This window comes from Streptopelia decaocto, assembly GCF_964273445.1.
Source record: "Streptopelia decaocto genome assembly, chromosome: 7".
Classification (NCBI taxonomy): domain Eukaryota; kingdom Metazoa; phylum Chordata; class Aves; order Columbiformes; family Columbidae; genus Streptopelia; species Streptopelia decaocto.
The window spans coordinates 51,552,909-51,565,651 of record NC_138661.1 but is presented as its reverse complement, the minus strand read 5'-3'; the positions used below and the strand labels follow the sequence as shown (position 1 = coordinate 51,565,651).

The 12,743-nt window shown below is 39.3% G+C and overlaps 1 protein-coding gene across 1 annotated transcript in view; it reads right to left on the bottom strand.

Moving 5' to 3' along the window:
* BRSK2 (BR serine/threonine kinase 2) overlaps positions 1-12,743 on the bottom strand; it is a gene marked incomplete at both ends in the record, with an annotated part of 313,595 nt that overhangs the window by 47,601 nt on the left and 253,251 nt on the right. The window contains 3 exons of the mRNA XM_082058533.1: positions 5,093-5,190; positions 5,913-6,077; positions 11,450-11,481. Of these exons, the coding sequence (XP_081914659.1) occupies positions 5,093-5,190; positions 5,913-6,077; positions 11,450-11,481 (295 nt within the window). The remainder of the gene's footprint in view (positions 1-5,092; positions 5,191-5,912; positions 6,078-11,449; positions 11,482-12,743) is intronic.

The window sequence follows — 12,743 nt, the reverse complement described above, 5'->3', positions numbered from 1 at the left end:
CTGAATTTGCAAAAATTAAGACATAAGTTGCAATCTATCTACAGAGAAAAGGAGCACTGCTATTACAGCACTGTAAAATAAACGCACAACTATAGCACAGCTTTCAGAAATTACCTTACAAAGCTGATAACAGTAACAACAAGATGACAGCATGGGCTATAGCACAAGTTGTTAGCCAGAGCATAAGCCATCTAGGGATCCTATGTATGTACCCAGGTTGGTAGAGTTTGCATTTGATGTCCCTAGTAGCTAGATTAAACGTGTCACACAGACACGAGTACACTCTGAACTCAGAATTGCATTCTCCTCTAAAAACATACCCTTTTTTTGCATCTTTCAGATTAGACTTCAGGTTTTCCCTGCTGCTTTTTATTTTTCCTCCTACAGCATTACAAATTAAACATACTAGTCTACCTGAGTTTCCGATGAGAGCTACTAAAATTTATCTCAGAGGTCATTGTACAGTTTTTACAGATATAGTAACTGAAGTGCTTTACACTTTTTATTGTGTAGCATTCCTATGAGGTATCGAAGTGCTACTTTCACTTTGCAGAGTGAAAACTGAGGTACAGGAATGAGATATTTAAAGGCAATTCATTCCTAAAGATGGTGACGAACATTTACTGAGGTTCTGAGGAGCATCTGAATTGCTCTTTAATCGCTGGTCTTTAGATACCAAAACCACTTTGAAGAAAGTGCTCCTAGGTGATCTGTCAAACCATACACACCTCCATGGTGAAGCAGTAAACCAACTGCAGACCTGCTGAGAAGTTTTATTACTCATATTTCTCGTGGCATCCAAACGGAGGGAGGGAGGGAGGGAGGGAGGGAGGGAGGGAGGAAGGAGGGAGGGAGGGAGGGAGGGAGGGAGGGGGGAAGGAGGGAAGGAGGGAAGGAGGGAAGGAAGGAAGGAAGGAAGGAAGGAAGGAAGGAAGGAAGGAAGGAAGGAAGGAAGGAAGGAAGGAAGGAAGGAAGGAAGGAAGGAAGGAAGGAAGGAAGGAAGGAAGGAAGGAAGGAAGGAAGGAAGGAAGGAAGGAAGGAAGGAAGGAAGGAAGGAAGGAAAACACAGAAGGATTTTCTTTTCTTTGGTTGGGCTATTTCAGTTCCCTGCCTCTATTTATAGACAAATTTTTAATTTTAGAGGAGAGCGAGCACCTGTAAAAAAAAGGCATCTTTCACCTCTGCAGTTAGAAAGAACCTCATAGTGCCCAGCCCTTAAGGCTTCCTTTGCAAAACCAGTAATATTGCATTTGACAATTCTACCTCTACGGCCTATTCTGATGATATTATTTTTATTATCCTGCCCTCTTCACACCCCCTATCTACTTGCTTGTTTCTTTTCTCTCTCTTATGTTTTTTTAGAACAAGATAGCTTTAAGGCAGGGCTTATTCTTGAAGCAATGAGCATAAGCAAAGATGCCTCAAATGCAAATGAGCTAGTGATAGTAACTGAACCCATTACTGTATAACCCAAATATTCTTTGTATTAAGAGCAATAGTTTTCCTGTTAAAAATTAATTGGAAAAAAGCTGTTGTATTTCACTCAATTTCAAACTACATCCAGTAATAAAAAGATACCAGTAGGGATAATGACCTCCAGATTGAAAAAAATGTATAATGCATGAAGTTAAGAGAAAAGCAAAGGGAGATAAACCTAATAAAGCAGCTATATTGGGTGACTTCATTTGCACATGTATAAGTGGTTCAAAAGTAAGCTGGGACAACATTTAGACATTTCAAACTCCTACTTCTTCAAAGAAGTTCAAAGAATGAGAAAGGACTCATCCCATAGGATGACTGACAGTATCAGAAGTGCGACCAGAGACAAGGAACATGCATGATGACAATGTAATTACTTTTGCTATCAATAACAGAGAGCTGATGCAAGTTTTGCAGAGGGATATCAGGCATTAGGAAAGTGGAAGAGTGCTGCTTAAAAAAAAAAAAGAAAAAAAAAAAAGGAAGAAGGAAGACGAAGAAAGCAGTTAATGTCAAAAGAATGGAGATGAGTAAGCTCAGACTGCATCAATGTTAGTTAATAATAGAGTCTAAGTAAGAAAGATGGAAAAAGGCAAGAAAAACATTTAATGAACAGATATTTTAAAAGGCAATTTGATCCAAGCATATTCAAACCAGAAGACTTTAGCAAATGGAAATTCAGCTGAGTGACACTTACAAAAGTGACATGTCAAATACAAGGTGGACATTAAAAAAGAGGGAAGAAGAAATCTGAAGAGTATTTAGCTAAAGACTTGAATAACAGTGTATTGTACAGCCATCAGAAAGCTTGAGAGAAGGACAGTAGCTAGAGGGGCCATGAGGGAATCAACAGAACAATTAAGGAGGAGAAGTATATCACTAACAAGCTAAATGGTTCTTTTATATCAGACCTTGCTGCTCAAGATACTGGAAGATATTGATTTCCGATCTATATTTTAAACTGTCAAAGAGAGAGACTAAGCAAAAAGGGCAGATGGTGAAACACACCTGCAGTTCACAAAGGTTCAATGAAAAATACATCCAGAAGCCTGCATGAATGTGGTTTAGGTTCTAACAAAAGTATTTGATTCCTCTTTAAGACTGGCTACATTCCTACACTATACATGGCTGATGGTAGCAAGTATCGTACATATTTTTTAGAAGAGGCTGAGTAAGAAACGTCAGGGCACTGAGTCTAAAAATTCTAAAGAAATTGTTAAATAGACAGCCATCCTGCCATAAAGTCTAAAGTGATATCAAAGAAATGCAGCAAAAGATTTTGCAGAAGTACAGCAATTAAAACCAGGAAAACATCCACTATTTGTCCTTCTCTTCTTGACTCTCTGGAAATATATCACATGGGGAAAAAAAGTCAAATCCTAGTTTGGATCTGTGATAGTTTGGAGGATACATTTTCCTTTTATTTCACATCAGAAAAGTGAAGCCATTCCTAAGGATTTTTACAGAGGAACAGAGAATCTTACAGGTAATGATCGAATTATAAAGGCATTGATCTGGAAGGCGGGAAATGAAGGTTCAACTTCTGGCCCAATCTCTTGTTCTCTGGTTTATTAAGAAACTCCACCCCACAAAAGCCATTTCCTCAAGGAGACATTAGTTGACATTGATTCATTTCACTGAGAAATGTTGTCAGGTAAAGAAAATGGAGCTGGACTCAAAATACGGCTAAGGTGGCCCTTCCCTGGCCCTTTGCGAAAGCTTTCTATAGCGGGAACAAGGGATGCCAGAGGAGAGCGCTAGTCTGAGCTGGCAATGTTTTTACTGACATCCATCCATTCTGAGACCTAATATGCAAAGAAGGAGGAAAAAGCAAAATACTCTGAGATGCACGTTTTCATTTTTTGAAGAGCTCAGGCAATGCACAGCTCTCATGAATGTGGTTTCTTCAAGCTGCTATTATTAAATCTGTTACTTTTTCTCTGCTCTTCTTTCTTTGTGCAAAGCCATTGTTAATAGCTAATGATGAGATATTAATCAGAAGCATGACTGCTCTTAATTAAACCTTGCCCCATGTTCTCAGAGATACTGCTGGGAACAGAAGAGGTAGAAACCCTCTGTGGAAGAGGAAACACAACATACAAACATTCAAAGAATAATCCTCAAAGAGTCTAAAATGTGCCAGTGAGGCACAACGATACATTCAGAGTAGTGTTTTCCCGTTGGGGAACATTTTCCCTCCTTGTACAAAAAATACAATAGTAGAGCATAATATTTCATTCCAAGCCATGGAAATATTTTGGCATGTGGAAAAGAGATATATGATGCATTTATGGCATAGCTACATATTCACTCACATACTGAATATGAAGATTCTAGAGTTACCTTGATTTGCTTCTTATGACAAAAGCATTTCTAAAACAAGATGATGGTGTCCTTACATTGCTGGATAATCTATTTAAGTCAAAAGCCATTTGCTAAAGTGCTAGATAACAAACTGCACTGAGAAAGGGACTTCTGACCACAGGACTTGCACTGGGCACAACTATCCGTCTTCATCAGGATCCTTGCTAATATGCTCTCTGTAGCTTCATCCAGGTAGGAGTTTAAAAATTACTGTGTTGGCTAAGAATTTCCATCTCTTCTCCCACAGAAGAGATTTCCCTGCAAAATTATAGGTTCTGGTCCCTGCAACTTAGATAAGGTAATAATTCAATGGAGTACTAACAAACATAGTTCACTGTACCACTGCCCTGTAGGCTTGGGAGATTCCAGGCTTTCCAGTGAAAATAAAGAGCCCTTTGCTTCTAGCCTTGTAAAGTGCTGAAATACAATACCTAAAAATCACAACACTACAATGTAAAAATGCAATTTCATGTCATAAATAGAAGTGATGAATAGTTTATTAGTTAAACTTTTGTCACTCTGCACAGCAAGGGTCATTTATATAGTTAGCGCCTCAGAGAAGCATTTTTCCTGTTGTCTAGATTAGTGAAGTCCTTGGTGATCAGCAGTACCCTAAAACAATAAAGGACAATTCTTCAGGAACAAAGTGATATCACCAGAGATTTATAAGTTATATAGTCTCACTACATATTAAGGTTCAAAAATTTTTCTAAGATAGTCTAAAAACATGGGAGTTTGATGTATGTACTATAAACGGGTATGTAATATTAAATTACTCATACTTCAGTGTGTATATATTTACCTATAGAAAAGAGAATCTGTACATATATAACTCCACATGGATGCAATGCTACACAGCCTTATTGGCTGAAGTCCAGCAGCAGCATTTTGGCAACACTGCATGTAGATTAGTAATTAGAAAATTCTGCCACTAGACTGTACTGCTGTTAAATCTCATCTGTTTGCATAGATCCAGCTTTTTTAATACCTGGTTCAAGACCAACTTGGATGTTTCTGCACTGTGAGACAGACATGTCCTAAAAAATGAAGCCTTTGAGTTCAACCATGAATCTGCCTGCCAGATTGAGTTCAACCATGAATCAGGCTGAGGATTCTCACCAATGCTGTACACCATTTCAGTGGGAAGGTAACAGTGATGCTAGCGGTTGGGTACACATTTAAAAAAAAAAAAGTTGAAGAGGAACTAGTTGAGATGGGTTCATGGTGACAGAGGTCATATCTGTAGTACCTATTTCATTTCTAGGGGGGAGATCCTCATCTTCGTGACTAGGATACCTCTCCTTCCGGTCAAGCAGAAGAAAATAAATCATTTTCTCTTGGTTTTCTCTGAAAAAAAGAAGAAAAATCTTTAACTTTTATGAGAAAAAAAAATCAACATCATTTGTTATCAAACAAACAGTTACAGTTATTCTAAATAAGCTGGAAATGGTCATGTACCTGCCACCTAGATACACAACCCACAAAGCTTTTGAGAATCTTGCTGTCTCCAACAAGCAGCTAGTGAGAAAAGGAAATAAGATTCCCATGTTATACACACAGAACAGAGGCACAGGACAGATGAGATAACGTGTCCACAGGAAGTTCAAACCAGGAGTGGCAGCGAGACAGGTCTCCTGAGCCTCTAAGTATTCTTACCACTATGTGCCTCTCTCAACACCTCATGAAATACACCAGCTCTCAGGCATAAGCTTGAAATAAATAAAATTTTGCCAACAAAGGCATATCCAACACAAATAAAGAGTAATGATACCTCCCCATTCGTACTGCATGGCCCATCTCTTCATGTAGTGACCTTGCCTGGCAGCAAGGGAAGAGACATCACCATGCCTCTGTTGCTGGTCACTCTGTGAGTTTCTGATACACGGTGCAAGCAAGGCTCAGTGCTTGCTTCCAATACCTCACCAGCAAACAAGCAGCCAGAGGGTGAGAAGTTGCTACTGGTCCTTCACAGCGAGATACATGTTAAAGTGATCTCTACCTCTCCCCAGGTTTGTATGCATCCCAGCCCATGGACACCCAACTGATATTAAGACTGAGCAAGTGCTTACTCTTCTGACAACAAGTCCTGTAAGAGTTTGTTTCGGTCACGGAAGCAGCCTAACGAGTGCATGCTATCTAACACATCTGGATCAATATCCTCCAAGGAAGGGAGAGAACGAATCTGCACCTTTCGAGGGATGGGTTGCTCTGGTTCTGGCTCATTCTTACCCCCTCTGCAGAGGAAAGAAGATGAGAGAGAGAAAGGGGGCAGGGAAAGGAGAGAAAAGAAACATGAGTCACAAATGAACCCATACTCTGAAACACAGCCCGCAGCAACAGATGGAAATAGCTTGTTAAATTCCCGCTGAGAGACCAGACCTCGCAGCTAGGCAGATATTCTTTTCAGAAGAAACCATCATGAAGGCTAAGAGTGACCAGCACCTTGTGGATTTGGGTCTTTAATGAGAAATGTCTACATTCAGTCAGAAAGGCAGTAGGAACTTCACTTACCAGTGCCCTCATAATTTAAGCAGCTGTTCAGTGTCCTAATGCCAAATATTTATAAAACACTAGGCAGTTTTAGAGATGCTGTCTCATCAGCAGGTCAGAACTCAGGCTATCAGGCTTAAAAGTGCAAGCTGAATGATTCTCTTTCAAAGAAGTAGCTGCAAACAAATTGTCACTGTTCTTCATAAATTCTTATTACAACTGGCATTGCAGCAGCAAAGCCTCTAATGTGATTAAGAGACCTCAGTGTTCAGGTCCACACTTGACACACTTTAAAGGGTTTTTGGGGGAACCAGGCTGTTTATTTACACCAAATACAACAACCTCTGCTTCTCCTCAGCCATGCAAATTTGAAAACTGTGGCCCAAGTGTAATGCCCAAGGTCAGTGGCAGACTTGGGAACACACCATTAGCAAGTGGTAGAGCATATTACTCTTTTAAAAGTAGTTAACACAGGCTTGTGCATAATTATCTAATCCCATTCACTAGACTCAGGAAGTATTGATTATTCATTGCAGTTAAAGGCCCTGACTATAAGGAACAGGTCAAGGTGTCAGGATATCTATAACTGGCTGAAGTATATCTTTTGCAGGTACCCTGAATATCCTTTGAGTTTGTTTAGGCAGGCAGTGAGCAACTTACGTAAACTCTGTCCACCCGAAGAGGTGGATTTGATGGGGGTGGTATTTTGGCTGGAGAACCTGTCTGTTCTGAATTCTAGCTATTTCTCAATGGACGCTTTATGTGATGTTGAGGTTTTCCTACTCTGTAGGTGAGGTCCTTCCTTTTCTTATGTGATGTAAATGTGTAACTGTTGGTCCAGACTCTCAGGGTAGGCAACAGGATCTGGGAATATTTAAACTGCATCAGATATCAGCGTTTATAGGGCTGTGTTTGGGCAAGAGATTCTATCTTTGGATGCTGACTGAAATACGGAGAACACAGCTTGTGAACATACTCACACAGCTTAAAATGCTGTGGGCTCAGATGTGAGCTATCCAAGCATCTACAAAGAAAAGGAGCTCCAGTTCAAATGTGTTTATTTTTTTCTCAGGTAGGTTAGAGAGCAAATCTGGTAGGATCATACACATGAGCTCAAGGTCTCAGGCAGTGTACTAATAAGAGAGCCAATGCAGATTATCTCCTCCAACCTAAGAAGGCAACAGTAAGTCATCACAGCCAGGGCTATGATGCTGGGGCAGGATGGTTACATGCTACACCTCAACCACACGAGATTGCTGGGTGCTATTTGCAATTTATCTTTAAGCAAGTTGAAACGCAGTTGTGAGGCATCTGCTCTGTTTACCATATTTGCGTGACATCACTTGCAGAAAGACTCATAAATTTTAATTTTATTTTCTTTTCAAGCAGCAAAATGTGCTCCGCCCTTCTTGATGACGTCATGGAGTCAGACTCTGGTGTGTGTTACATGGGTCATAACAACAAGGGTCAGATGCCACTTCACTTACACTGAGTACTCACATACACCCTGCTCAGTTTCATTCAGTTTAGGGGACTGGAAGCATGATATACAGGACAGAGACAGGATCTGCTCCTTGGGATTTGTTCTTATGTTTTGAACCACTAAAACACAGGTTCTGACACGTCCTTAGAGTCTTGCAGTAGGGTCTGTGTCTTCTGCAACGACACCACGGTCCTGAATCAAAGGGCTAGATTCAAAAATCCTTGTTCAAGTACAGAAATATCTTATTCTTTGCATGTCCTGTCTCTAAGAGGTAGCTACTTCTGCCTCTTAGGATCAGGATCTAGCTCTCAGTAAGTAATAGGCAATGATTAAATCATAACTTTGCACAATTAAAGCCAGTGATGACCCTGTCATTAAGATAAATTCTTGCAGGATGGACCTTTGAACAGCAGCTGAGGCTTTTTTGTTTTTTTAATGATCTGGAGTTCACTTCTTGAATGTATTGACTTAATCAGTCATTAATTATGTTACAAGAAGCTGTTCTTAAGGTAATTTAAAGAGATTAAAAAGAATTATTGCTGTTGAAAATTTCCACAAAATCTCAGTTTCCTACTAGTCACCCTAGTCTTCAGCAGGATATCACCTGCAAGCTTCTTTTACGTCATTCAGTGTGGGAACCATTTCTACAGAGCACAGCTTGCCATGTTCTGTGCACTGAAAAGTGGGTTTTCCTTATGTCCTGCACCTGGTCAGCCTCAGACATAGTCAGGAATTTTCACAGCTCCTCATCAGGTACAAGCAAAATCTGCAAAGAGGTGCCTTGTCATTTGGCAACGCAATTCAGTGCTTCAGGAAATGAAAATCACTGGGTCTGGGCTGTGATTGGCATGACTGTATTCCCTGTTCCATTCTCAGTCTAGCGGAGAGTGACAAATTTGTTGCATTTCAGCCCACACAGACATCAAACAATGTCACACCATGAATACTGCAAATCACGTATATTTTTTAAAGGCTCACATGAATGTAATTGCTGCTTTAAACCCCATCCTCTTTTGCGAGGATCAGTGCGTACAACGGCTGTGATTCCAGACCAAAGTGGACTTTTTCATTCTCTCTGTGAAATTCTATGGTGAATCTCACCAAGATGCACATTTACATCAGTGCAAAGCAAAGCTGAACTGGTACAGTTACACTTTTTCTGAGAACAGCAATTTTTGTATCTTTGTAATTAGGGCAAATACTCAGTGTAATAGGAGTTATGTATTTACCATAACAGGTAATTTTATTTGCCCTCTTGCTTTATTAAAAAATGTGAAAATAACTGCTGTTTATTTGCGCTGGAGGCAAAAATAAATTATTTCAATAAAAAAGGCTTAAAAAACTTCACTAAATTAATTTGTGTGGGAGAGCAAGAAGAACTGGAGGTTGGTGATGAAAGGTTTCTCTTTGGTTTCTTCTTTCCTTTTTTAGGCCTGTGAATCATGATTTCAACTTTCAAGACCTTTCCCTGTCTGCCTACTATGCAATTAAATCTTTTCCTCAGTTCTGCAGTAGCCTTAATATTTATTTGAATAATTAAGTGAAACCACTTATATCTTCTGAGTACAAATGACAGGTCAGTAACCTATATATAACAAAGAATGAAGTTTTACATAGAATAGCAGTGTTACATGAAATAAACAAGAAAAGAAAGATGTGAGCAAAACAGCCATAGAGTAAAACACTTACAACCCTTCCTTCTCTGTCAGCATCAATAATTCCAGGCAAAATGAATGCAAAGAGGCTGTGAAACATTACCAGATGAAAGTAGTTGATTTTTGGAAGTGGCAGGGTTATTCACAGACTAAATTTAGCCAAAGGAGGCTAACCACCTTAGGTCAATCCATAGCCAGTATAGAGGGAATGAGAGACAGAGACTCATTAAAAAATCTATTTTGAGCAGAAACTTCATTTTAGACCATCTGAACAGACTTCTGGAAGAGCCTTTCTCTCTCTGCGTTGACTACACTGGGAATCTAAGGCAGACCTGCTTTTGCAAAACTCAGTTTCTACATCTGAAAACAGCCTCAGATACCATTTCCAGTAGAGTAAAAAACAGGTTTACTGTGTCAATGATGAGAGAGTCTGACTTTCATTGAAAGGACATGAAAATGTTCAAACGCTTATGTCTGCAAAGAAAAAAATTCTTCCAATTCTAAATATAGAATAAAGCCATTAAATAACAGGTGCCTAATTGTACATGTGACCCTGAGACAACAGTCCTCCAACAGGTGAAAACTTCCAGGCAAAAATCTTGAGGAAAGGTATAATAATAAGTGATCAATGACATTTCATTTGAATTCCTATTCTAGTTATGATCAAAGCACAGAGAAAGTCAGCTGATTTCACTTCATGAAGAAACAGAGGGGATCAACTATCCAGTCTGCTCTAAACAGCATTTACTTCTGGAATTGCTAGTAAGACATTATAGGAGGGGTATTTTAGAGATTACAGTAAGAGACTTCCCCCCTCCTACATTTATCCAGGAGAGTTTCAAAAAAACCAATATCTGCAGCAAAAAAACACTCTGGTCCTTCTTTGCTTTAAAAAGGTGCCATGTCAAGTGATAACTGTAGAGAGCATGAAAAAGCCACGGGCAGAGTGCTGCCACCATTTCAGGTGAACTAAGAGAAAAACATCTTATTCAACAAACCGTTGAACACCCTCAGGTCCTACTGAAGTCAGATAAATCCAGAGGTGAACACCACCCATAAGACAGAATTAGAGAAAACAAAACAAAGTGGTTTTTGTGGTTGGTTGGTTTGTTTTTCCTGGCGACAGGCTTAAATATCAGTTCATTTAATACTCAAGTATTTCCCAAGAGCAATGATAGGATTCTGAAGGCAGGACTTTCCTTATCACCCACCTGAGGAACCTATATGTATGCTGACTCCCTGAAGCATGTATCAAAGCATCATTTCTTTGTTTAACTAGTTTGATTAGGTTATCATCAGTATTTAAAAAAAAAAAAAGTTATTTACTTAGGTTTCTTGAAATACTACACAAAATGCAAGGTCGTTTTTAAAAGCCATCCATCTTCCTTATACCCAAAGTACTAGACAGGCGCGTACTTTGCTCACAGACCTCCTGTTTCACTGTCAAGACTGCTGCTTTTAATCAAGTCACAGAACTACTCTCACATCAACAGGTTACAAGGTCAGAAGCAGCCTCTTAGCTTGCTGCAAAGAAGGAGCAGGGATTATGAGACAGAAAAGCTCTTATTCACAGGTGCTTACTTATCAATATAATCATTTTTGTTTCTACTTCAGAGAAAAGCCAAGATGCCAAGAAGGAACAAATGAAAGCTTTCTTGTCAAGAAGGTACTACAAGGGATTGTCTGTAGCACTTGGATAGCAAACTAAATATTGCTGTTAGTTGGGGTTTTTTTTGCTGATCACTTGCAGGTATCTTTCTAACACAGCAAGTTGCTGGACTGAATGTCTTATTTCAAACAATCGTTAGCCACTGTATATATATAAAAAAAAAATTAGATGCCTTCCTGTCCTCTGCCCCTTTCTCCATCTCTGTGAAGGCTGCGCTCAAATTCTAGTCTCTCTCTTCAGAGATCACTAGAATGTAAGATCCCATAACAGAACCAATAACAAAAAGTGAATTAAAAAAGTGTTACTTACATATACCATATGTGTTTCTGAATATGTTCTAGCTGTAAAGAAAAAGAAAACAAGGATTTAGTGCTGTAAAACAAAAAGGTAACTCCACAAGACATCCTTATCAAGGCTTACTCAAGTTGTCAACATTCCAGAGTTGGATCTATGCAAATAGCAGGAACTTTATGCTGCATAAGGAGTATGCTCATCCTCGCCCACCCCACCAGAAATGAGACTACAATTCCAGACACAAGGAATCAGTCAGGAGCAAATCCCAGGAAAATGCATAAGTTCAAGGCTTCACAGACAAGTGTTGCAACAATTTAAATTTTTGCCCTTCTAAGCCCTTTGCCTCTATAACTAAACTGAAGCTAACAAACTGCTCCTTTCTGTAGGTGCATAATAGCTGAGTCTTTACACCTAGTTCATTTCTAGTTCTGTTTTGGGGAAAAAAAAAAGGAAAAATAGACAGGTTCAAACAGATAATGTGAAAAAATAAATTGTGCATGTGTCATACAATCTTCTGCCAAGACCCATTCTTGATTGGCTCCACATGTACCATTAAAATCTAAAGACCAAGTAGAATATGTTTTTATGTCAAAATAATACCATTTATTGTTCCAGCACCTGAACACTACACTGCAAATTTCTTTTACTTCATTCCTTCCTGTTACACAAGAGCATTTTACTATTTAATGAAGGACTGATCAAAGCTGAATGGTGGCCTTGTCTACCTACTGAAGGCAGATCCCGCCAAATGTTTCATGATGACCATGTTTTCCACAAGCATGGGAGAAAGTAACACCATTTCACCGAGAGAAACTCATAACAGTGGAGAGAACAAACTGTTCATATGACATACTTACAGTAGAACATTCCTAAACTTTTTTTTATAAGCATCATCAGTAGAAAAGAACTCTTCATAGATTCCCGGGGATTAATTATTATGTGGACAATATTTCTCATACTCCTCGTTATGGAGCACCTTTGAACATGCAGAACAACATGCACAATGCAGGTGAGAGACAGGGGAGAGCTGGAAGGAAACTCCAGTGTTAACAGCTATAAGATGATATCACAGACCCATTAAACTGGTCAGGAAGAACAGAGACAGCTGTCCTGCTCCTATCACTTTCCACTTCAATTCTGGAATAGAGAGAATCAGAGAGGAAAAAAAGAAAAAAGAAAAAAAGAAGAATGGACAAACAACAAAATCCCAAAGATAGAAAGTAGGTGTTTGCCACAGAAAGCAAGGAATTGGAGGTCTCTGTGCTATGGAACAACAGCTCCGTGCTTGGGAAACCCGGAAGATCTGAGG